Raw genomic sequence first — 25,293 nt, 5'->3', positions numbered from 1 at the left:
CTTAAAGTCTTAATACTTCTTTATTTTTTAAAGTCAAAAAAGTGAAAAGATTAAAAAAGAATCAGTAAAGTGTAAACTACATTCTATGACTTCGGAAGGCAAAGGGGTTTTAATACAAACTTCCAGTTCCGAAAATTGTAGGTTAGGTTAGGCATATTGACTATCATCAAGTCCCACCTCTTTGACTCCTCCTTCAGAAAACTAGCTACTGGAAGCTCTATTCTCCTCTAATCAGCAAAAAATGAATACGTACTATTATATACAATAATACACCGTTATTGATAGTGGGAAGTGTGGGTACCTGAGCTACCTGTGCCCAGCAGTATGGGGCCACCAGGCTGGCCAGTATCAATACGGCTCTTCCAACTCACTCGCACTCTCTTCTGCACAATCAAAATCTCTACATAAATTATCTTCTTTTAATTGACTTCTTCATGCTGTAATCATTACTAAACAATATTTCTCTTCTTTAAGATATCAATAGATGTCTTAAATATCTTAAAATTAATATCCCAAGACAGGTTAGAATACAAAATAGCTGTATAAGTATTTGGAATCTTAGCCAAGGAGCAGAAACGCTTTAGAGGATTAACCTCCTCACTTTGAGCCTGGCAATCAAATAATACATGCTGAATACTTATGTTAATGTCTGCTCGTTTTGAATTAGACTCGGGTATTTATTGTAATTTCTGTTCGTTTTGGGTTTCATTTCTTATTAGTGCTGATTTGTGGTAGCTTACGCTGGGTAGATTATTCGATTATAGTTTTGTTCATTTTTCATTAAATGGAGTTTTTCACTTTTCCTTGAAAAACTTGTTTTGTGGGAAAAGTTTATTTAATTAATATCTGTTCGGTTTATTTTGACATAGTCTTTTCAGGGAAAAAGAAAATATTAATTTCAATCTTTTCGTTTTCTTCTTCAAGAATTCATAATTTGGCTTGGCCTCAACTATCTATGCTGGCGAAGTTACTTCCTGTAGTTAACCCAAAAAATAAAACTTAATACCTTTCCCTTAAAATTCTATCTAAGCTTTTTGGTACCTTGTATGCATTTACATACTTTTGATTTGATTGAATTTTAAAAAAAGAATTAGTAATAGAAGTGGCTCCATTACTTTTAATGGAGTTTGGGTTTGTAGGATTTGACCTTGTACGCGCCAGTTTTAAATACAACAATTCGTGAATTCAGTAACTTAATTTTTTTTACTTGCTACTCATACTTTTTGGTCTTACTGATACTATTTCTTACCTTGCTGTTATTAAGTGAAGTAAAGGACCAAGGGCATAATGGCCGAATTTTGGATAAGTAGGATATTTTGAGGAAAATAGTAACCTTTATAGACATGGACTGCAAGCTTCTGATTTTAAGCACCCTGTTTGTAGCCTGTAGACTATATAATTTGAATGGCTGCTAGGCTAGTTAGACCTTGGTTAGTAGGAGTGAGGTTAAAACTAGATTGAAAAAAACTTATTTTTTTCAATAGACTGTCTACACCTTCATTAGAATCAGAATTAGCCTAGATCCTGATGTGAAATAATAACATTTGATTGCATCAGAAATGAACTTTAGCCTCACTCCTCTTTAATTTGAAAATTAAAAACTCAGACCTACCTAGAATTTGTGTAGGTTTTGCAATGATGTCTCCCATATTTTGACAAACTATTTGATCAATTTGAAGAACATTTACTTATGGGAAATTCATTGCATTGGCCTATAAGGGTCTATAAGGTTTATTGTGTGTGTTTGCACTCTAAGGGATTGTAGGTTGGGTAAATAGTCAATTGAGCAGTTGATATTATTGACCTACAAATAAAGTGAAAATATCAATGCAAGAACCAGATCTTATCTGCTGAAACTTGTTAAGCAGTCTACCCTAAACAGAGTTAGGGTGCCACTGAATTCTTTTTCTCAAGAATTGTCAATGGTTAGAATAAACTCTAAAGACATAGTTCCTACTAAATCTGTTGACATTTTCAAACTAAAGTTAGATGCTCTTTAGTCTTCAAGGGTGTGTAAATTCAATGGGGAAGCAACTGGTTATCCAACTGCACCTGGTCACTAAACAATAATGAAAACAACATTAATAATCAACTCTGGAGCTACACAAGAAAAAATCCTTAGATTGCTCCTAACTACAATTTAAGAAAAATATAATGCAAAGTTGATATTTTGTAGTTGTGCAATTCCCATTCATGGATTCATTACAATCAATTATAATTCATTATAGGCCTAATTCTGTCAGTCAATTATAGTTCTGTCAGTATATTAAACAATTTGTTATTGTTTGAAAACTGTAATGCTTCCAGGACATAACTTACAACCCTATCTCTAGGGTACTGGGGAATTGTCAACCTTAGAGGCTTTGCTCTGTGTATTTTGGACTATTTTGAACAAAATCACTATTTGGAAATTTCAATCATGTATGTTCAATGAAAAGAAGAGTAGTCAGGGGAGAACTAGTTGTCCTCCATCACTTTTGACTCTCAAAAGGGAACTAGAAATTTTTATTTTCAACCAAATAAGCCTCCTCTAAGGTTTAAAGATTATCCCTTCCATAAAAACATTAAATACCTCTAGGGCATAACTTACAACCCTTGCCTTGTTATACAATATCTTGACTATTTTGAATAAAATGCCTATCTCAAAATGTCTCTTAGATACATTTTGGAAAAATACAATGTGTGTGTATGTCTGGGAGGGTGGGCAGGTAGCTGCACTTCAACTACTTTGACTCTTAAAAAGGGCGCTAGAACTTCTGATTACCAATCCAATGAACCTTTTTTTAAATTCTATATGACCACACTTTCTACAACAACCTTATATGCTCCTAGGGTATTCTTACAACCTTTGCCCTGAGATCATTGAGAGGGGGGGGGGCGGATTGTCATCCTCAAAGACATAATTTTCAGACTTTTCAACATGCTGAACAAAAAGACTATCTGAAAATTTTGATAGGATGTACTTGAGGAAATGATGGGTAGGGGAAGGGGGGCTATTTGCCCTCCAACCACTTTCAGCTTAAAAAGGGCACTAGCCCTCTCAGTTTGCCATTAAACAAGCCCTTTATGAACTTTCTACAACAACTCCTTTTATACAAAGTGGGGTTAAATGCCAGCTTCTGTTTAGTTTCAAAGTAACTGTTCATTACTTTTTGTTTGTTGGATTTGACCTTGTATATGCCAGTTTTAATTACTATAAGTTCTGAATTCAGTAGCTTAAAATTTTTTAATAGGCTACTCATACTTTTTGGTCTTACTAGCACTACTTCTTACATCACTGTTATTAAGCAAAGTAATTAACCAATGGCATAATGACTAAATTTTGCATAAGTAGGAAATTTTGATGAAATTGTAACATTTTTAAACATGGACAGCAAGCTCCTGATTTTAGGTACACTGTTTGTAGCTTATAGATAATTGGAATGGCTACTAGGTTAGTTAGGCCTTGGGTAGTAGAAATTAGGTTAATACTAGATTGAAAATTTTTTTTTTCAATATTAATACCTTCATTAGAATCAGAATTAGCCTAGATCCTGAAATGAAATAATAACATGTGATTACATCAGAAATGAACTTTACCCTCATTCCCTTTTTATTTGAAAATAAAAAAAAACCTAGGTCCACCTTGAATTTGTGTAGGTTTTGCAATGATTTCTCCACTATTTTGACAAACTATTTGATCAATTTGAAGAAAACTGACTTATGGGAAATTCAGTGCATAGGCCTATAAGGGTCTATACAATTTGTTGTGTATATCTGCACTTTAAGGGATTGCAGGTTGGGTAAATGGTAAATAGCCAATTGAGCAGTTGATATTATTGACTGACAAATAAAGTGAACATATCAATGCAAGAACCAGATCTTATCTGCTGAAATTTGTTAAGCAGTCTACCCTAAACAGATATAGGATGCCACTGAATTCTTTTCCTCAAGAACTACCAATGGTCAGAATAAAATCTCTGAAGACATAGATTCTGCTGGATCTCTGGACATTTTCAAACAAAAGCTAGATGCTAAGTGGTCTTCAAGGGAGTGTAAATTCAACTGGGAAGCAACTGGCTATCCAACTGCACCTGGTCACTAAACACTAGTGAAAACAACTTCAATAATCATACCTGGGGCTTCACAAGGAAAAATCCTTAGATTGATCCATGCTGCAATTTAAGAAAAATATAATACCAAGTTGATATTTTGCAGTTTTGCAATTCCCAGACATGGATCTACTGCAATCAATTCTGATAAACATAACAATTTATTTCTTATTATAATTCTGTCAGTATACTAAAACTAAGCAATTTGAAAACATTTAAGAAATTGGTAAAATCATAATATTAAAGAATTATCCACTTAATCAGATTTGATGTCAATAAATCAATACATACAGAATATATGACTAAAGTATAGGCTTTGCAGTAGAAATAAAATTCCATGGTAGGTTTTTAAAATATTTATACCAGCAAAAATAAAGAAGCTATCAGTTAGTATAAGGATCCCTTTAAGGACTAAAAATTGAATTTGTAACTGTTGCTACTAGTGCATTAACTAGGTAGTATAGATTGTTATATCATGCGTAGTATTTGTCTTCTACTAAGCAAAGTAATATACAACTACAAAATAAAGTGAATATTTTACTTAAATTCTGAAAATTCCTGAATAATTTCTATGTAAAATTTTATGTCAGTTCCAGGAGTATTGACTAATTAAATGACTGAAAGTATAATACAAAATTCAATTTGTTTATTATATCCTTGAATGAATATTACTATCCTTGCAATTTCTTCTGAACCCTTAACCCACATAGTAATGCATGGTTACATGGGTTTGGGAATTAGGAAATTTGTCAATTCATAGGTCCAAGAATAATAATCCTGAGAATATATAAGTCAATTTCCAGCTTCTCTTGACCTATACTTCAATGCCTTCTTGTTGCCCTTACCTTTTAACCAATTTTGGATAATGTAATATCAGTGTAAAGTTATTATAACGTTTTTTATTGTTTGATAAGATCACCAGTTCTGTTTGCATTGTTATTTTTTTCTGAATAACCAGAAAGGTTTGTAATCAATCTATTCATGTCTAGGAAGTTTTAAATCTAGAAAGAAAAGAAAATTAGAAAAATTTTCATTAAGAAAAAAAAAACAAACACAAGTGTTGCTACCTCTAGCAGTGGCTTCAATTGGAAATTTCTTCCCCATATTTTTGTCTCCCCTTAGATTTTGAAAATTACTTTCTTTTTGTATTTGGATTGAAAAACCGAAAAATTGCAATCCCCCTTTAGATTTTGATTTATTTGTATCTTGTTTAAAAAATTGAAAAAACCTTGCCCCCCTAAAGCTTAAGGAATCAGCACAACCTGACCTCCAGACTTTATACTGAGAAAACTTTATGTTTTTATTGAGACATGGTTTTCCATGATTTGTCATTGAAATATGCTGTTTTCTGAGATTTTCAAGCTGTATCTTTATATTATTTTTTTTTTAACCATATAATAATGCATGATTACTTGGGTTTATGAATTAGGTAATTTGCCAATTGATAGGTCCAAGAATAATAAGCCTAAGAATATATAAATCAATTTCTAGCTCCTCCAGACCTACTTTCAATGCCTTATTTGTGATCAATCTGTTCATGTCTAGGATCTCTTTTACCTTTACTTTTTACTTTTACTTTACCTTTTACTTTTTACTTTTTTACTTACCTTTTACCTTTTTCTTTTACCTTTTCCTTCATTCCTTTTCTTTTACCTTTACCTTCCTCTTTTCTTTTATCTCACCTTTTTTACTTACCTTTACTACTTTTTTTACTTACTTTTTTTCTACTTACTTTTTTTACTTTTTACTTTACCTTTACTTTTATCCGGTTTTGGAAATTTTAATATCATTGGAAAATTATTGTCAAACTTTTTGTAGTTTTATAAGGTCACCAGCTCTGTTTGTATTGTTTTTCAGAAGTAACAAAAAACCAAATACAGGCTAGGTATGGTTTTTAATCCATCTATTCGTGGCTAGGAAGATTTCAATCTAGATTTAATATAATAAGAAAAAAAAACAAGTTTTACAACCTCTAGCAGTGGGATCAATTGGACATTTCTCCCCTAGATTTTTGTCTTCCCTTAGATTTAGAAAATTACTTTGTGTTTGTATTTGGATCGAAAAACAGCAAAATTGGAAATCCCTTATGCAGATTTAAATTTGTTAGCATCTTCTTTAAAAGATTTAAAAAATTTTGTACCCCTAAGGTTCAATGAATCGGCATTTCCTAACCTCTGGGCCTTGTATTGTGAATGACTTATGCTTTTATTGAGGTTTTGTCCATGATTAGTGATTTGTTTTACTGTGTTTGTAACTTCTCATGGTATGAAAGTTCAGAATTCTATGGTTTTTTTTCTGGATCAGTCAATGTTGCCCCTTTATGGCTAATTGCTTTGATTAGAGTAATATACCATGAATTGCATTGAGAAAAAAAAAATAAGTGCTGCTACTTCTAACAGGGATCTCAATGGGGAGGGGATAATTTTTTCTCCTGGAATTCACCCTACATTAAAACACAACTTTTCTGGTATTTTCATTGAAAAATTGTAAAGTTGTAACACCTTCTCCCTTTTTTTATTTTCATTAAAAGACTTGCCCCTTTCCCTAAAATTTCATGAATCAGTACCACTGACCTCTGGACTTTATGCTGAGAAAGTTTTACGCCTTTATTGAGACATGCGTTTCTATGATTTATGATTGAAATATGTTGTTTTCTGAGATACTCGAACAGTATCTTTAGATTTTTTTTGGGGGGGTGGGTGGTAGGGGAGGAGTCAAAGATACTTTTAGTGTAGCCTAATGTTAGTGCCATTGTATGCAGAAAAAGGAAGAATCAAAGGGAAAATGCTCTTTTACAGAACAAAAAAATTGAGTAATATTCTATTTAATTCTTGAACACAGTAATTCTATTATAAGACTGCTCGTCAGAAATGGGAAATTAATCATAGTAACTCGGATATTTAGGAGAAATGACTGTTAGGGTTCCAAAGAGTCTAAAGTGACATATATTGCTCATTTATTAATTTTCTTGCTTAAGTAGACTAATCCCCATAGTTACAATAATAGTTATAATCTTGTAAAGAGTTTACCCCTGCAGGTAGTAGCTGGAAGTATAAAAATACATCCTAAAAAAAAAAAAAAAACTGTCTAGTCAGAATTTTTTCTAGAGGTGATTCAGAAATTATAGCTATTCTGTAGGCTTATCTTAAAAGTTTAAAAACATATTGTGAAAGCAAACTTTGGAAAAGAGTTTGAAACCCATCGAAAATGGCAGCAGGTTGGAACAACCCTTCACAGTTTGAATCACTGTGATCAAAACCCATCTAGAACCAAAGGAAAAGTAGGGTGTTCTCGAATCAGACGTGAGGAGGTTATAAAAAGGATTTGAGGGAAATTGGAACTTACTGGGAGGTTGTAAAGGGAGAGGATTTAAACAGATTGGGATGGAGGAGGAGTGTGGTAGCTCTGTTGATCTCAGGAGGTCGGGTGTTCCAGTGAACTGTTAGTAGTAGTAATGTATGGTGAAAACTACACATCAGAAGTTTTTGTCCCCCTATTTAGGAAAAAAATTGTTTTGTTTTAACATTTGCAGTAATGTCTCCTTTTTTTGTACAGGAATATTTTGTCACTATTCCATAATAAATTTGGGAAGGCAGTAATTATTATAATTGAATGTTTCCTATAGGCCAATATATAGGCCAATAGCTGCTCTCTGGCTCAATATGTACATCCTTCTCTAATGTCTTATATGGCCACTACTTTTCTTAAGTAACTAAATGCTTCCTTTTCATCATTTTTATGGCACTTGGTATCTATCAAGTGACACATAGCAATCACAAATTCTGTCAGTCCGTCTGTCTGTTGGTCCTGGTTTTGCTAGTTTAGGTGCTTCCAGGTAAGCTAGGACGATGAAATTGTGCAGGCGTTTCAAAAACCAGACCAGATGAAATTAGGAATTGTCATTTCCCCGATTCGACCATCTGGGGGGGGGGATGGGGGACAGTTAAATTGGAAAAAATAGAAAAAAAGTATTTTTAACTTACAAACGAGTGATCGGATCTTAATTAAATTTCATATTTAGAAGGAATTCATGTCTCAAAGCTCTTATGTTAATCTTGACCAGATCTGGTGACATTGGGAGAGTTTGAGGGGGAAACCGGAAATCTTGGAAAGTGCTTAGAGTGGAGAGATCGGGATGAAACTTGGTGGAAAAAATAAGGAGAAGTCCTAGATACGTGATTGATATATCCGGAACGGATTCACCATATTTGGGAGAGTTGGGGGGGGGGGGTTTAATTCTGAAAAATTAAAAAAATGAGGTATTTTTAACTTACAAAGGAGTGATAGGATCTAATGAAATTCCATATTAAGAAGGACCTCGTAACCCAGATCTCTTATTCTAAATCCCGACGGGATCCAGAGCCATGGGGGGGGGGATTTTGGGGGTGGGGAACCGGATATCTTGGAAAACACTTAAAGCAGAGATCAGGATGAAACTTTATGGAAAGAATGAAAAAAAGTCCAATATACGTGACTGACATAACCAGAACGGATCCGCTCCGGGTCTGGTGACATTGGGGGGATTTTGGGGGGGGACCTAAAATCTTGGAAAATGCTTGGAGTGGAAGGATTGGGATGAAACTTGGTGGTAAAAATAAGCAGAAGTCCTAGATACGTGATTGATATAACCGGAACATATCTGTTCTATTTAGGGGAGGGGTGGGGGTTAATTCTGAAAAAATTGAACAAATGAGGTATTTTCAACTTGCAAAGGAGTGATCGGATCTTAATGGAGTTTCATATTTAGAAGGACCTCGTAACTCAGATCTCTTATTATAAATCCTGACCGGATCCAGCATCATTCAGGTGGGGGGTGGGGGACCAGAAATCATGGAAAACACTTAAAGCAGAGATATCAGGATAAAACTAGGTAGGAAGAATAAAAACATGTCTAAGATACGTGATTGACATAGCTGAACCGTATCCGCTCTCTCTGGTGGAGTTGGGGGGAGTGGAGTAATTTGGAAAAATTAGAAAAAATGAGGTATTTGTAACTTGCGAACGAGTGATCAGATCTTCATGAAATTTGATATTTAGAAGAATCTTATGCTTTAGAGCTCTTATGTTAAATCCCAACCGAGTCCGGTGACATTGGGGGGAGTTGCAGGGGGAAACTGGAATTCTTGGAAATTGTAAAAATTGAGGTATCTTTATCTTACGAATGGGTGATAGGATCTTGACGAAGCTTGATATATAGAATGATAATGTGTCTCAGACAATCTATTTTCATTTCAAATCGGATCCGGGGACATGGGGGGCTGGAGGGGGGAAACAGAAATCTTGGTTAATGCTTAGAGTGGAGAGATTGGGATGAAACTTAATGAGAAGAATAAGCACAAGTTATAGATACGTGGCTGACATAATGGGAACGGATCTGTTCTCTTTTGAGGAGCTAGGGGATGTTGAGCTGGAAAAATTAGAAAAATTGAGGTATTTGTAACTTGCGAACGAGTGATCAGATCTTCATGAAATTTGATATTTAGAAGAATCTTATGCTTTAGAGCTCTTATGTTAAATCCCAACCGAGTCCGGTGACATTGGGGGGAGTTGCAGGGGGAAACTGGAATTCTTGGAAATTGTAAAAATTGAGGTATCTTTATCTTACGAATGGGTGATAGGATCTTGACGAAGCTTGATATATAGAATGATAATGTGTCTCAGACAATCTATTTTCATTTCAAATCGGATCCGGGGACATGGGGGGTTGGAGGGGGGAAACAGAAATCTTGGTTAATGCTTAGAGTGGAGAGATTGGGATGAAACTTAATGAGAAGAATAAGCACAAGTTATAGATACGTGGCTGACATAATGGGAACGGATCTGTTCTCTTTGGAGGAGCTAGGGGATGTTGAGCTGGAAAAATTAGAAAAATTGAGGGATTTTTAACTTAAAAACGGGTGACTGGATCTTAATGAAATTTGATATTTAGAAGGAACCCATGTCTAAAAGCTCTTATTTTAGATCCTGACTAGATATGGTGACAATGGGGAAGGGGGGAGTTGGCAGGGGCAACCGGAAATCTTGGAAAACGCTTAGAGTGGAGAAATCGGGATGAAACTTGGTGGGTAGAAGAAGCAAATGTCTTAGATACGTGATAGACGTAATCGTACTGGATCTGCTCTCTTTCGGTGACTTAGGGGGTGGGGTTCAGTGCTTTGGTGAGTTTGGTGCTTCTGGACGTGCTGATTCTTTATTTATTGTATGTCATTTCCCAAATAACAGGCCATTGGGCCCTTTGGGATATTAAATAAATAAATAAATAACTTTATTCCTCACGCCTCTCAATACAAAATTTCTATACAACTGTACACCTTTTTAAAAGAAAAATGTTATGGCAGGGCGAAGAGCGGATCGACTGCGGCACGATTTCCATTTAAAGTCGTCCTATGTTAAAAGTCTCGAGACATGGTATGTTTATGTTTAGGCTGTTGGAGAAGGCTTCCAGTGATTTTATCTTTTCTACTAGGAATGGTAGTTTGTTCCAGATCCTGATGACCCGGGGTATGAACGAATGATGGTAAGAATTAGATCTTGCAATCTTCATCTTCACGGGCTCCAATTAAAGACTGTGCGATCTTGTGTGGCTTTGGGGAATTTTTTGAACAAGCTTGTTTACGTTTATATTGTCTTGTTATTGTTATCTTATGAAAATAAATAGAACTCGAACTCGAATAAAGTCGTTTTCCGTGAATAAACCATCTGGGGGGGCTGAAGGCAGAGGGAAAATTAGAAAAAATCAGGTATTTATAATTAACGAGTGTGCGATAGGATCTTAATGCATTTTTATATTTAGAAGGACCTCGTGACTCAGAGCTCTTATTTTAAATCCCGACCGGCATTAAGCCTGTTATTTTCCTTTTAAATCAATCTATTGGTTCTTAGAATTTTCCTAGAGCTCATACCATATGAGCTCTTGGCTCTTCCAGCCTCGTCACAAGTGCCATATGAGCTCTTAGCTCTTGTTTGTCCATATTTTCTTTTGATAAAAACGAAAAATTTTTCTGATATTTTGAAAACATGTGGCTCTAAGTCAGTGGTTATTGTTTAGGGTCTATGCCAATGTAACTGCTGGAAGCAATGTGACAGCTATTTAATTTTCCAAACAAAAGACTTTTGTGCCAACATAACCCACATAAGGTGATTCCCTATGGTTATGGAGGGTATTAATCAACATCTCTAGCCCTGTTCACAAGCATAAACTGCATTCTAATTTTAGATTTCCTAAATAATGTCCACTCCAGAAGAAGAAGCCCAAGACCCTAAGAATCTTAAGAAATCAGCAAAACATGATTCTGGTGCAGCTGATTTAGAAAAAGTTACAGATTATGCTGAAGAGAAAGAGATGGCTGGTGATGTTAGAGAGGTTGTATCCTTTTTTCATCTTTTTCTCTGATTGATAACATTTTTGCACCTTATCCATGTGAGGCTGCATTCATGGTTATGGAAGATACGTCTGATCATTGTCTTTTAATGTCTGACTTCAGAGCACAAAAGATAGCCAATAAAGAAAGCCCTATGAAAAGGAGAAATTTTTCAAAAGTAAATATGAATGAACTGAAATCTAGTCTTAGCGATATAGGTCGGAGTGAAGTTACTAACGAGAGTGATTTGAATTCTGAACGAAAAACCAAATCTTCATTGCCCATTTAGAGCTACATACCGGAAAAGAAACTCACCCAAAAAACCTTGGATGAGTTTATCGCTTTTAAAATCTATCAAGGAAAAAAATCGACTCTATAAGATAAAAATGAAATACCCCCCAGCTCATAATGTACAGTGATTCAAAAATTATAAAAATTTGCTAGTTAAAATTCTTAGAACAAGTGAACAAATTTATTATGAAAATTCATTTAAAAAATTGGATTCACCTCGGACTACATGGAAATTGATCAAAGAAAAAATTGGAAACAATACTAAGACATCACACTCTCAAGTAATCATAAATGAAAGTGGTGTTGAATTGAAGGGGAAGGATGCTGTTGCAGATTATTTTTGTAATTACTTATCCCATTTTAGCGCTACTGCTGACTTGGAATCCCCTGAATTTTTATTTGGTTCATATAAAGATTATCTACCGTCATCCGAAAATTCTATTATGTTCCTGGCCCTTGTTACTTTCGGTGAATTCCAGAAAGTAATTACGAATTTAAAGCGTGGTAATTCCCTAGGTCTAGATGGGCTCTACACAAATATTCTGAAAGAACTTGCTTGTGTAATCCATGTCCCATTGCTTAATATTTTAAACGCATCTATATCATCAGGGATCTTTCCAGAAGTATGGAAATCTGCACAAGTTATTCCAATTCATAAGCAAGGTGGTAAGACAGATGTAGGCAACTATCGCCCAATAGCTATTCTTTCTCCAATATCTAAGGTTCTAGAAAAAAATTATTCAAAAAAGAATTGTATCCTATTTTAATAAATGTAATTTATTTACTTAAAATCAGTTTGGATTCAGGTCTTGTCATTCCACTGAACAAGCTGTTGCTGCGCTAATCTTAGAGATTAATGATTCACTAAATGATGATAATCATGTGTCTGCTCTCTTCTGTGATATAAAAAAGGCATTTGATACGCCAAACCATGAAATCTTGATGGAAAAAATTAATAACACAGGTATTAGACGTAAAGGCCTAGATCTAATAAAATTTTACCTGCATGATGTTGATCAGATGTTAATCAGGTCCGAGTTAATGAGTATTATTTTGGATTTCATAGAACAAGGATTAGGATAGGAAGGGAGGATCTTATCTTGTGGTCTGATGACTGTAGTTACAAAAATAGGAACTTCACCCTTCACCATGCGACTGCATGGGCAGTAGTCATGAATTTTTCAGGGATTACAAGACTCTCAATTTCATTCACTCTATCAGACCCGAAAGAAAAGCCAGTGAACCTGAGGTACGGGACCTAAGAGGCCTTCGTCATCTAGTGGAAACATTCAATATACCCTTGACTTCGACTAGGAATGGTGTACTCTTCCTCAGAGAGTCAGAAGACTGGAGCCACTAGCTGTTCCACGCCTAGACGATGAAAGACTGCAACTGAATCAACTGAAGAAAAAGGACCTCCTTGAATTGCTCTTCATTACGCCTCCTGAGTCTTGGTCTTGCTATGAGCGCATAGCTGGCGAAAAAGCCCCTTGTGAACTATTCAGACGGAATTTTGCTTTTAGTCAACTCAGTATTAACCAACAAATTTTTATATTTCAGTCTGTTTTTGATTTATGGGTATCGGAGGGGAAATAAAAAAGTTGTGAAATTTTGTGCTCTCTTTACAATTTAAATAATGGAAATACGACATTCTGACACCCGACTGACGATGAGCTATCTTAAAAAACAAAACAAAAAAAAAGACATAAAAACATACCCATAGATATTCATAGCTTTTTCTTTCCTGACTATTTTTTCTGTTTTTTTTTTTTTTTTTTTTTTTCATTGCCACCGCAAAAAGTAACTGTTTTGTTTTTCAGCCATCAAATAAAGTGGTACTCCTTTATTTTCTCATCGAATAAAAAAACTGTCACTGTCTTTTTTTTGTTTTATTTTTTCTGTCAGGAGACAAAGGCTGTTGTTGTTTTTCTGTTATTCCAAAAGAATAACATATAATTTTTCAATTATAGGCAGAAAAATGGAACCAGTTGGTGATTACATCGAAAAAAAGTATACATTAAACACGCACACGGCAACAAAAATGACAGAAATAGATAATAGCCCTAAGTCTAATGACAGAAAAAAAAGGATAAATAATGTTTAATTACAGAAAAAAAACATTATTTTCAATGACATAAAAAACCATGACCCTGTTTCCTATGACAAAAAAAATAATAGTGAAAGGCCACGTGCAAAATTTTTTTTTAGGAGGGGGATTATTTTTTTTGGAAGGGGTTTGGTAAAAAACTTTACAAAACCCCTTAAAATCTTATTTGTTAGCATTTGTGTAATTCTGTGAGTCAGACAAAATTTCATGGGGGGGACTGGGTAATAACCCCTCCTCACACCCTCGATAAGGCCCTGTGACAATAGCATTCTTTTTGATGGAAGATAAATTACACAATAGACGTTAAAAATTCCTTAGGTTAGGAAAGCTAGTAAGCTGCATTGAAACATTTTTTTCCATTTTTTTTTGTTGTGAAGATTATTCTGTTTTGACGCAAATTTTATTGGCAGGCGTTTTCATTGCTGTGGTATTTTTAGACATACTCTTCAGTGGTTTCAGTAATGTATGGGCATAACTCAGGAGCTCTTTTGAATTTTAAAAGTCTTAAGAGCTTATCCCTTTACAATTTATCACTAATTTCTGATTTTTCTTTCTTTCTATATATTTGCTTTTTCTGGTTTAGATTTGCGCCTACACTGAAATATGTCCCCGTGTGGATGTTTGTTGCAATTTTATGTTGTTTTAACAATCCGTTGGTGTTTTTTTTTTTGTGTCTATCATTGGATACATTGTAACTATTAACATTTATCGATTAATTCTTAGTGTGCGTGTTTGTCGTGATTTACAATCTAAATTTTCCTGTTTGTTTCAATTGCTTTTGGATTTTATTATCCCTGGTAAACATGGCTATCATTAGAAAAATCGATGATTCTTAGATATATAGTTTAAAAATCACGACGCATATAAATACAGAACAAAAAAAAACAAAGGCACTTTCTGCAAGGATTAAATAAAGAACATGGCTCTTTTCCAATGACAGAAAAATTTCAGACACAAAAAATGATAACACTTTTTGTAGTGATTACAAAATTACAGTATTTTTTCTTTCTAATTATGGTAAATAAAAACGTTGGAATTTTTTGCAATAACAAAAAAACTTCAACAAACAATACCCCCCCCCCCCCAATGGCAGTATTTCCAATGATACAAAAAAAACGATGACACTTTTTACAATAACAGAAAAAACAGTAGCAAGTTTTTTGACAAACGATAACACTTTTTTTTGCAGTGACTGAAAAAAACAAAACAAACGCACGTTGTGTAATGACTGAAAAAAAAATTGTCCCTCCTTGCAGTTACCATAGAAAAGAATTACAGGAAAATTTAGAAATAATGATTAAGAAAGTAAGAGTAATAGAGGTATATAAGAAAAAGCTATAAAGGTATATGGGAAAATGTTTGTATTTTCTCTGCGTAAAGATAGTTCTGTTTACATGAAGATTTTATTTACATTTACACCCTTTTTCCTTTGCTTTTATTGTTTGGGCATGATTCTTAGCTTTTTTTTTATATATGCATAAGGTTCAGGAGCTCTTTTGAATATTAGAAATCTTACGAGCCAAGTTTTTTCAAGATCTTCAGAGATTTACGAATTTTGTCTTTCTGTACATTTTTCTTTTTTTTTAAATATCCAATTGGTTTGGAATTAATTATCTTTGGGTAGTATTTCTGTGTCTATCATAGAAAGATGGTAATATTTGATCACTGGCAAGATGTCCCATTATAGAAAAGATAAGCGTTACATTTTGTGATGATTATAAGAAAACAATACTTTATCGGATCATGATAGCAGAACGCCGCTACTTAAGTAAAGAGTGCAGTTGGTTCTATGTATTATTAATTTTTTTTTTCGCCAAGGCACTTCGTATGGAAGGGGTTGTCAAAGAAATTTTGGAGAAATTTCATTCGACTTGACATTTAAGGTTCTAGTATCTTGCTTAAGTGTCAGGTGTACTTGAAAGGCATGCAACCACGCGCTTGTCCCCCACCACGCCTCTTTTTTTTGCCAGTCGCACCCGGTAAGCATTTTGAGATAGCAATTTTGCTCATCATTGTTTAAAGGTCTAATTACTATGCCTCTGGTAATCAGAAAACCTAAATCCAGCAATGTCGTCTATGGCCAGATCCTACCCTTCCTGGTCTACTTTGTGTCTCCGATACAAAAGTCTATCATTGGAGCTGAAAAGATGCATAAGGCTATAGAACCAATCCAAATAAGTGTGTCTAAAGAGAAAAGGCAATGCCATCATTTTGTTATATTTCTCCATCCCTCTTCTGAATCTTGGGAAAAATTTGCCCCTTTAATTCCTTTGCACCAAATTTATCAGTAGAATCTGTTGATTAAGCAGTCTAGTTTAACTTCAATCATTTCAACATACTTTTCTGTTGTAGAGTACTGGGTTAGACCTTAACTAAAGCTTCCCTAGGAGAAGAATCAATTGTCCATTCATAAGCTTCAACACTCAGGGCTAGTTGTGTATTTGCTGATGGTATATTTTCTGATAAGCGATTTACTGATGGTACATATATCTTCAAAATCTGGTTTGCTGTTTCGAATTAAACTTGCGTTGTAAAAGCATGAAGAACAAAGGATGAAGGGCTTTTACAGGTTCGACTCATGTTTTATAGTCAGAGGTGTCATGTATTGGGGGTGGAGTGGGACGCCCTCTATAATAATTATTGGTGTGCGGGTAAAAAAGCTGAGTCGGCAAAATTACGGTCCGAAGCAGTGTAGCTTTAAGAGATTATTTTTAAATTTTATAAATAAGAAGAGTAAAATTAGATGAGCGAAAGTAGATGAAGGTACTGAGATGATCACTAGTGAAACCTGGCTTGCTAAAATCTTATCCTCACTCAGTAAATGCAGCAATTTTGCCAAGTTAATTTTAAATTTAGCTAAAAAGATGAATTAAAGGAATAAAATAATAGAATTAATGAGTACAAATGATAATTCTGCCAAAATACAAACCCCTGTCTTAATAATGTTCATTAAATGCTGGGGTTTAGGCAGGCAAAATAATTGGAAACTTTCAAAATAATTTCGAAAAATAATTTCATGGAAACTTTGGTGTTTGGCTATTGTTCTTTGTTGGTTGCAACTTATTTGGCACTGTCTATTTGGGACTGCTGGCTTGTCCCCTTGTCCAAAATAATAATTTACTACTGCTTTGCATGTATGTTGCCTCCCTCTTCATTAAAAGTTGAAATAGCAGAAGATGCAAAGTGGAAAGTGTGAATCGCAAGTTTCTCTTGGCTGAGGACCCTTGCGAATAGAATTAATATTTTCAAATGCTATTATTTATTCTGAAGCTGATTCATTGGAAGGCTGAAAATCATTCTATGTTACTAAACTCTGTGGTGTCCTAGAAAAAAAAAATTACTAAGAAAGATGTTTAGCTAGCAATCCTGTTTGCCTGTATAAATAAGGGAATAAAGACTACCGAGTATTCCGCACTTCTGCGCTCCATTCTTTTGTAATTCGTTTCTAATTGTTTTAGGCATTGTGTGCGATAGGGGTGAGACGAAATAAGGAAGCTGCTGAAAGACAAGCCAAGGAAAGAGAATTGGCAAAAGTTGGTATAAAAAAAGAAGATGTTGAATTGATTGTAAGTTTTTCACTCTGTTTTGCTCAATTTCTTTTTTGGATAATTATAAATTAAGGAAGAATCAGTTGTACTAATTAGTGTATACTAAACTATTTGACAGTTTGTTTAGTTAGCTTTGCAGTTCTCATTTTCTTTTAAAGATTTTGAAACTCATCAACTGTTTTTAGTGTAATGGCGTTTCGAAAAAATTAGTATAAGGATTTGGGAGTACAGAAAAGTCCGTGTAGATGGGGAAAATATATTTTGCTCTTTGTCTAATTTTAAGGTTTAAATTGCAGTGAAAGCCAGAAATCTTAACAGGTACACTTGGTAGGTCAAAAGTAGTTCTTACCTGTTTTAAAGTAGCATTTTGTAGTCTTTCAGCATTGTTTTCGCTAAAATAATAATTGACAACCAGCAAAATAGAAAAAAATTGTTTTGTATTTAGGTCAATTTTGTTACACATGAATCCGTCCAAGTAAGGGAGACATCCCTAAAGAATTTCTCTTGTATTTCAGGCCAATTTTGTAACACATGTGTTGTTTCAGGAGGGTGCCTTCAAGCCTTCTTGCTTGCCTCTGTTCAAAAGGAATAAGTAATAAGGGGTCTAAGCCTTAGGGATAATACCAGAGGTTTTTCTTTTTTTAGGAAGGGGGGTTAGACTCAAAATGGGTAGTTTTATTTATGTATAGATCAATTATTATTTTTGAATAAAACTGTCTTTTTCATTTCGAAGTATGCGTCTGAGCTCTTCTGCTGTAAACCTTTTTTTTTTTTTTCAAATTCTAAAACTTTCAAACAGTTCGTGGTAATGAACTATAGTAAGGAGCGACCCGGCTCAATAGTAACCAAAACTCTAAAAAACAAAATTTTGATACCAATATATACATCAATAGAATCGCATTCTTATGCTGATTTTAAATATATAAGTTTCGTCAAGTTTAGCATTTGCCTTAGTTTTGAAAGAAGGGGGAAACAAACCCTAAAAGTCATAGAATCTTAGTGAAAATCTCACCATCACATTCAGGCTACTGTAGAGATTTCAAGCTCCTATCTGTAAAAACGTGGAATTTGCGTTTTTCGCCAGAAGAAAGATCGCGGATGCGTGTTTATGTGTTTTTTTTTCCAGGGGTGATCGTATCGACCCAGTGGTCATAGAACGTCGCAAGAAAGCTCATTCTAACGGAAATTAAAAGTTCAAATGTCCCTTTTAAGTGACCAAAAATATCGGAGGGCAACTAGGTCCCCTCCCACGCTCATTTTTTCCAAAGTTGCAGGATCAAAATTTTGAGACAGCCATTTTGTAGAGAATACTCGAAAACCAAATAAATATGTCTTTGGGGATGAGGTCTTTGAGATGCAAAGTGGAAAGTGTGAATCGCAAGTTTCTCTTGGCTGAGGACCCTTGTGAATAGAATTAATATTATCCCCAGGGAAAAGGGCTGCAAATTATGAACCTTGCTCATTATTTACATGTAGTATTGGTTATTGACGAAGTATAATGACGTTTTCAGGGTGTATTTTTCTGGGGGGGGGGGGTCGGTGGTTACGTTAGAGGACCATGGAGGAATTTATCATAGCGGAAGAGAATTTCCATGAAGGGGGCACTGGATTTTCCAGCATTATTTAAAACAACAATGAGAAATTAAATTAAAAAAACAAGTTTTATTCAACTGAAAGTAAGCAGCAACATTAAAACGAAAAGAAATTATTTTTATATATGAGGAGGCTCGTCCCCTCCTCAATACCTCGCTCTTTACGGTAAAGTATTTTTGGTAATTTCAAAAGAGCTATTTATTCTAACTAAATGGCCTTTGTGGTTCAGGGGTTTTTCATAAAGAATTGGAGCAAAATTCGAACTTTAGTGTAAAGAGCGAGGTATTGCCGTGGGGGCAAAGCCCCTCATATACGTAATAAATATTTACGAATTTAGAAGTTCTTTGCATAAGTTAATTTGTAAGTTACGTATATTCATTACTAATAAAAACGTTCGTAAATAAAATTAAAAGTTAGTGCCTTTTTAAGTAAACAAAAAACTGGAGGGCCCTATATACGTAATAAAAACATACGAATATAGAAGTCTGTTACGTAAGTTGATTTGTAAGTTACGTATATTTATTTCTAATAAAAACGTTCGTAAATAAAGTTAAAAGTTCTAGTGACCTTTTTAAGTAACCCAAAAAATTTGAGGGCAACTAGGTTCCCTCTCCTGTCCCTTTTTTCCTCAAATCTTCAATATGTAAATTTTGTTTTAATTATTCATATACGATGATCTAAAATCAGCACCCTCATTAATTCAAAAACTTTAAGAAATGAAATAAATAAAAGTTTTTAACTGAAGTAAGGAGCAACATTAAAACTTAAAACGAACGGAAAATATACCATATATGAAAGAGACTGCCCCCTCCTCAACGCCTCTCTCTTTTCTCTAAAGTTCAAAGTCTTACACTTTAGGTTATTCTCGAAAGAAGTTGCTGCTAATTTTGCTGAGGCCACTTACTGTCACTTACCATTAAGATTTGTCTTATCTAACCAGAAACTTGTGGCTTTATTGTAAGTCTGGACAAAACGTGAGTTTTGTCACAGAGCAGTGTATTTTAAGTTTAGTTATTTCCTTTTTTTTAATTAAACCCGATTGAACGTTGAACTATATCAGGTCCACCCCGTCATCAAAAAAGGATTATGCTATTAGAGACCGTTCCTAATTTGCATAAAAAAAGAATTTTAGGTCCATATGTTTTCAGGATTTTTCAAATTATATTTCAGTCAAAAAAGAACTCAAGGCAAATTTTCAAAATTTAATTTGGTAGATGGATAAAGCTGAATCTCAGCTATTAATGATTAAGAATTGCCTGTCTTATGTAGAAATTAAAACTTTAGGACTTCAGAAATTATGTTATCAATATTTTTTATATTTCGTCTTAGTATTTTATGACATATTTTAATATATCAAATTATACTACAAGAATATCCGCAGGATTAAGAACATACACAGATATCCAAAGCCTTAACGTCGTAAACTTGATTCCTTAGAATATAGTATGTAAAATACAATGAAATATGTTATCCAAAATTTGACGCATATTTAAAACATAGAGAAAAATATTAAGTTTTCCAATTGAGAGTAGGAGCTGTGGAGTTTAGAAATATGAGTAATTGATAAAATCTGTCAACGATGTAATTCCGAAATAAATTAAAATTAAAAAGAAAACAGAAGTAGAGAAAACTATGAAAGGAAAGTAGACAATGAAAAATCAAAATTAAAGAAAATTAAAGGGCACTGTAGTGGGTAGTATTCAAAAAATTCATTAGAGTAATAAAGTAAAAGAAATGGAATAGGCGAGTAGGATTAAAAGCGATAGGAATATAAAATTTAGTATATAAAATTCTTTTTAGCTTCCTTTAAGGCAGGACCGGCTCTCAAGGAATCTTCCTATACCTCCCATGTTAAACATTTGGAGTTTGCCTTACGTTTCTATATTAGTGATTTCGGGGGTGTTTATATTTTAACAGATATAAAAAAAAACCTGGCGAATATTTTGATATAATCAAATCTTAAAGCTGAAAATTATTTTTTTATAATTCCAAAATATTTATAAAACCTGTGTTGGGTTTGCATTCTAGATTGCTACGCTTAACACTGTTGTGGAGTATCAAAAAATATAGCAAAAAATATTTTATTCAACGATCAGAAACTTATTTCTATAATATATAATTGCTGGCTGCAGTCCCCTCAAATACTTTACATATTTGTGTTTCGATGTCAAAAATTCCCCTCAAAAGACTAGACACGGCTGTTCTAGAGCGATTCAGTGAAGTATTAGTTAGTTATAACCAGTTTAAACAAAGTCTGGAGAATAAGATGCCTGTAGACACCAAACTGCCGGTTAATAAATATATATATAAATTTTATAGTATAAATAATTAGAAGAAGAATTGCCAAAGATAACCTGTGCCTAGTCGTAATTTTGAGTGAAAAACCCGTAAGTTCAATCTTCTCATGTTTCTTTAGTCGAAGCGACGAAGAAAACTGATAACTTTGTCTTGGACCGAGTTACTGCCTTTGAAAAAGAATTGACTAGGGAGTAAAATGCTTTGACTTCCGCTAGGCCTTAAGCAATATAATCAAAATTCAAGCCCCGTATTCTATCAGTGAATCTGAACCAAAGCCTTGGTTTCTCAGTAACAAAAAAGGGACTCTATGCTCGTTACGATTGCCAAAGGATCAGGCTGGGATAAAATGAATTCATCACCAAATTAATTATCTGGAGATTGACTGTTAAAAATTCCAGAAGGCAAAGTAAAATTGTCTCACTAGATCCAAATTCAGAAAATTAAGAATTTAGTTTTCTTCATCTATATTAATTTCTATTCTCTCATCTTTTACTTCGTGTAAGAGTTAATCTCTGTTTGTCTTAAGATTTAAAATGACCGTTTTCTTTTTGTTGAAAATCTTAGCATGTTTTATAAATATTTGACACTGTCTCCATTGTGCGGATGGGGTGGCGGCACCAACTGTTTTATTTTATGCAGTGCTAACTAGTAAACTTTTTTTTGATGTGCAAAAGTTGACCTAATATCAAGGAAAGTGTTGGAATTTTTCCCAATATTTTATCCATCCCCGGCATACAGGAGGAAATAGTTGTTTATGCAATTTCTTTTTTCAGGGCATATTTTTCTTTAACTCTTTCTATACAATTTGTCTAGTAACCTAAATTTCAAAATTAATGTCCAAAATTAGGCAAACAATATTTGAAGAATAGGAGTTTTGTTGTTTCGTTTTCAAATCTGACAATATTAAAATATTTAAGACGTTTGCATTACTTTTATTTATTTTTTCTTTTTTTTGGATTGCAACACGAAGATTCATTTTAAATTATTAGTAAAGTGGTCTTCTGACAAGGAGTTCGACAATAAACAGAATAATATTGTTCTCGTAGTGAAAATTATGGGAACAAATGAAAGGTGCTTTGTGTTGCGATGTTTAAGCATAGACTTAGTTGGTTCATGCTACAAATTCAGAAATGACAAATTGGATTACGTTAAGTCTCATGATGTAAGACAAAGTAATGCAGTATTGCTTTATATGCATGGTGCATTGGAAGCCTAACAATATTGGTTGGGTATCAGGGAACGCAGAGTAAAGTTGGCTCACAAAGAAATAGCGTAATTTGAGACTGTTCTTTTGAAACGGGTCATTCTGTTAGAGAATATATTCGTCTTGGGGCTTACCATTTCAAAAACGTTGAGACCTTGGTCGGTATAGGCAAACAAAATTTAGTGCAACAATTCAAGCGTCGTCAATCTAGTCAATACAATTTCTACCAGCGTTTCACAGTGCTATTGATTCCTGTTTAATCTTCTGATGTAATAAATTGACATTGTTCTGTTTTATTTTTCTTGAATTTTATAATTGAATTTAAAATCTGTTCCTACAAAAACATACTAACAGTTTTGTATCTTGAACATTAATTTTATCAAGCTGTTGTTTGAGTTATTTTTATTTGTGTAAGCATTATAAAATTTGATTTTCTGATTTTAATTTTCAGATGCGGGAATTAGAAGTCTCTAAGCAAAGAGCAGAAAAAACGCTACGAGAACACCATGGAGATGTTGTTCAAGCTCTTATTGAACTGACAAATTAAACTTTATTCTTTTACATGTGTAGTTGCATTATTTCAAAAATAGGAGAAAGAAATGGAGATCATGGATCTATCCCTAACTTTTGAAATTCTTTCCTGGTGAAATCAGCTTTCAGGATTAACGAATCTACTGCCCAAGTTTCGACATGAGAGGGTCTTTTAATTTCTATGTTCAACTGTTCTCTACCTGTTAGGCTTGATAAGCATAACGGACCTTTGCCGTTATATATATGTTTCATCGAGTTTAGTCTTACCCATCAAAAGTTAAGAGCCTGAGAAATTTATGTCTTATTTTCCAAAAATGGCGAAAGACCCTCTAAAAGTCACCTAATCTTAATGGAAATCGCATTATCAAATTCAGCATACAAGAGAGCCCTACTGTAGAGGCTTCCACCTATCGAAAAAATTGTGTAATTTTGAATTTTTTGCCAAAAGAAAGATCATGGATACGTGTTTATTTTATTTTTTTACTCCCAGGGTAATCCTATCGATCCAGTGGTCCTAGAATATTGCGAGAGGGCTCATTCGAAAGTTGTGACGCTATAACAAATTACATGACAACCACAAGGGGTATACTATTGGAGCTACTAGTCCCTTAAGATGTTATGAAAAAAATAAATAATTTTTTTTTAACTGAAAGTAAGGAGCGATATTAAAATTTAAAACGAACAGAAATTACTCCGTATATGAAAGGGGCTTTTCCTCCTAAGCGCCCCACTCTTTACGCTAAAGTTTGACTTTTCTCTTAACTCTACTTCTTAAAACAGCAAAAATCTTTGGCGTTGAGGAGGAAAAGCCCCTTTCACATACGGAGTAATTTCTGTTCGTTTTAAGTTTTAATGTCGCTCCTTACTTTCAGTTAAAAAAACTTGTTTTTTTTAATTTCATTTCTGAACGTTTTTAAATTAATGCATGTTTTGATTTTGGCTCTTCGTACATAAATAATTAAAATGACATGTGCCTATTATTTTGCCTATTAAGTAACAAAGTATTACTAAAAAGTAATAAAGTAAATAAAATATAAAAGTAAAAAGTAAATAGATTAAATAATAAACTTAATTTTTATTAAATATTAGTTACTAGTAATAACCAAATACTAATACCAACTAGTACTAATTACTATTAGTACTATTATTAGTAATTAAATTATATATATATATATATATATATATGAATAGTTAATTATATATATATATTATAGTTAATATATAGTTAATTATAGATAATTATAGTTTATAGATATAAATAATAATAATAATAATAATTTATTTCTTACCCACAACAACACTATAAAAGTATTAAAATGTGGAGTACAAACAATTAAATACACACAAAAAAGCAAAACATACAAAAAATGAAAAGTAATGACAATAGAAATTTTTTACGTTAATGCAAAAAATTAAATAAACACACAAAATAACGAACTATGAAAAAAAAATGAACATTAGATACACACAAAAAATGAAATTCAAAAAACACAAAGAGAAAAACAAATACATACACAAAGTCAACGAAAAAACGGATAAGACGGTGGTGAGGGGATAGGCGCGCAGAAGCTGTACCGGAGAGTTGTCTGTGAAGAATCTCCAACTTTAAAGTTATGTCAGGAACTGAGAATTTTTTAACAAGAGTCCAGTTTTTTGTCCAAGGTGGAAGATACAGAAGAAATTTGCAAAATTTGAAATAATTTATCCGAATTCTTTTTAAATTACCATCATTAAGAAGGGGGAAAAGACCTGAAGCATAAAAGACAGAATGATCACAGAAAGTAGAATAAAGTTTAGCCAGCGCACGTCTATTATACTTCCCTCTATTTGCAACAATTTTTGCATAACCAATCTGAATCTTTTTACTTATATCACAAACAGTACGCTGACGTAAGCTCGAAAGATTGTTATTAATAGAGATACCAAGCCAACGAATACAATCAACAAGCGGGATAGTGAAGTTATTACAGTGAAGGGGAGTAGCGGTAATGCAGTTATAGGGAAGAAACTCACATTTATCTATATTAATTGAAAGGCCAATATCAGAGAAAGCATCAGAAACTATAGAGACCATATTGGAAAGACCCTTTTTGGAACGGCTAATCAGAAGCAAGTCGTCAGCATACGCAAGATAAGAAACATCCGCAAGACCAGAAAGGTATGTACCTGAAATCTTAGCCAGCTCACTAGAAATACAAATCTTAAAAAGCGTAGGGGACAGAACACCACCCTGCCTAACACCTCTTCGCATTCTTATAATAGTGTCTGG

General features: G+C 33.7%; 1 protein-coding gene across 2 annotated transcripts; it reads left to right on the top strand.

The window, feature by feature from the left end:
- The first annotated feature begins 1,020 nt into the window (after positions 1-1,020).
- LOC136041717 (huntingtin-interacting protein K-like) lies at positions 1,021-23,054 on the top strand. Of its 2 annotated transcripts, none has more exons than XM_065726461.1 (4): positions 1,021-1,044; positions 11,308-11,454; positions 17,309-17,416; positions 22,945-23,054. In XM_065726461.1, exons 2-4 carry the CDS (start codon positions 11,320-11,322, stop codon positions 23,038-23,040), a joined length of 339 nt encoding a protein of 112 aa, XP_065582533.1. In that variant the 5' UTR covers positions 1,021-1,044; positions 11,308-11,319; the 3' UTR covers positions 23,041-23,054. The 2 variants fall into 2 exon arrangements, with proteins under 2 accessions (XP_065582533.1, XP_065582532.1); XM_065726460.1 differs by lacking the exon at positions 1,021-1,044 and adding an exon at positions 1,102-1,188.
- Positions 23,055-25,293: the final 2,239 nt, after the last annotated feature.

The sequence above is a fragment of the Artemia franciscana genome, unplaced genomic scaffold, assembly GCF_032884065.1.
Source record: "Artemia franciscana unplaced genomic scaffold, ASM3288406v1 PGA_scaffold_330, whole genome shotgun sequence".
In the NCBI taxonomy this organism is placed as follows: Eukaryota; Metazoa; Arthropoda; class Branchiopoda; order Anostraca; family Artemiidae; genus Artemia; species Artemia franciscana.
Note: the sequence above shows the minus strand (reverse complement) of the source record. Positions and strands in the feature narration are given on the sequence as shown.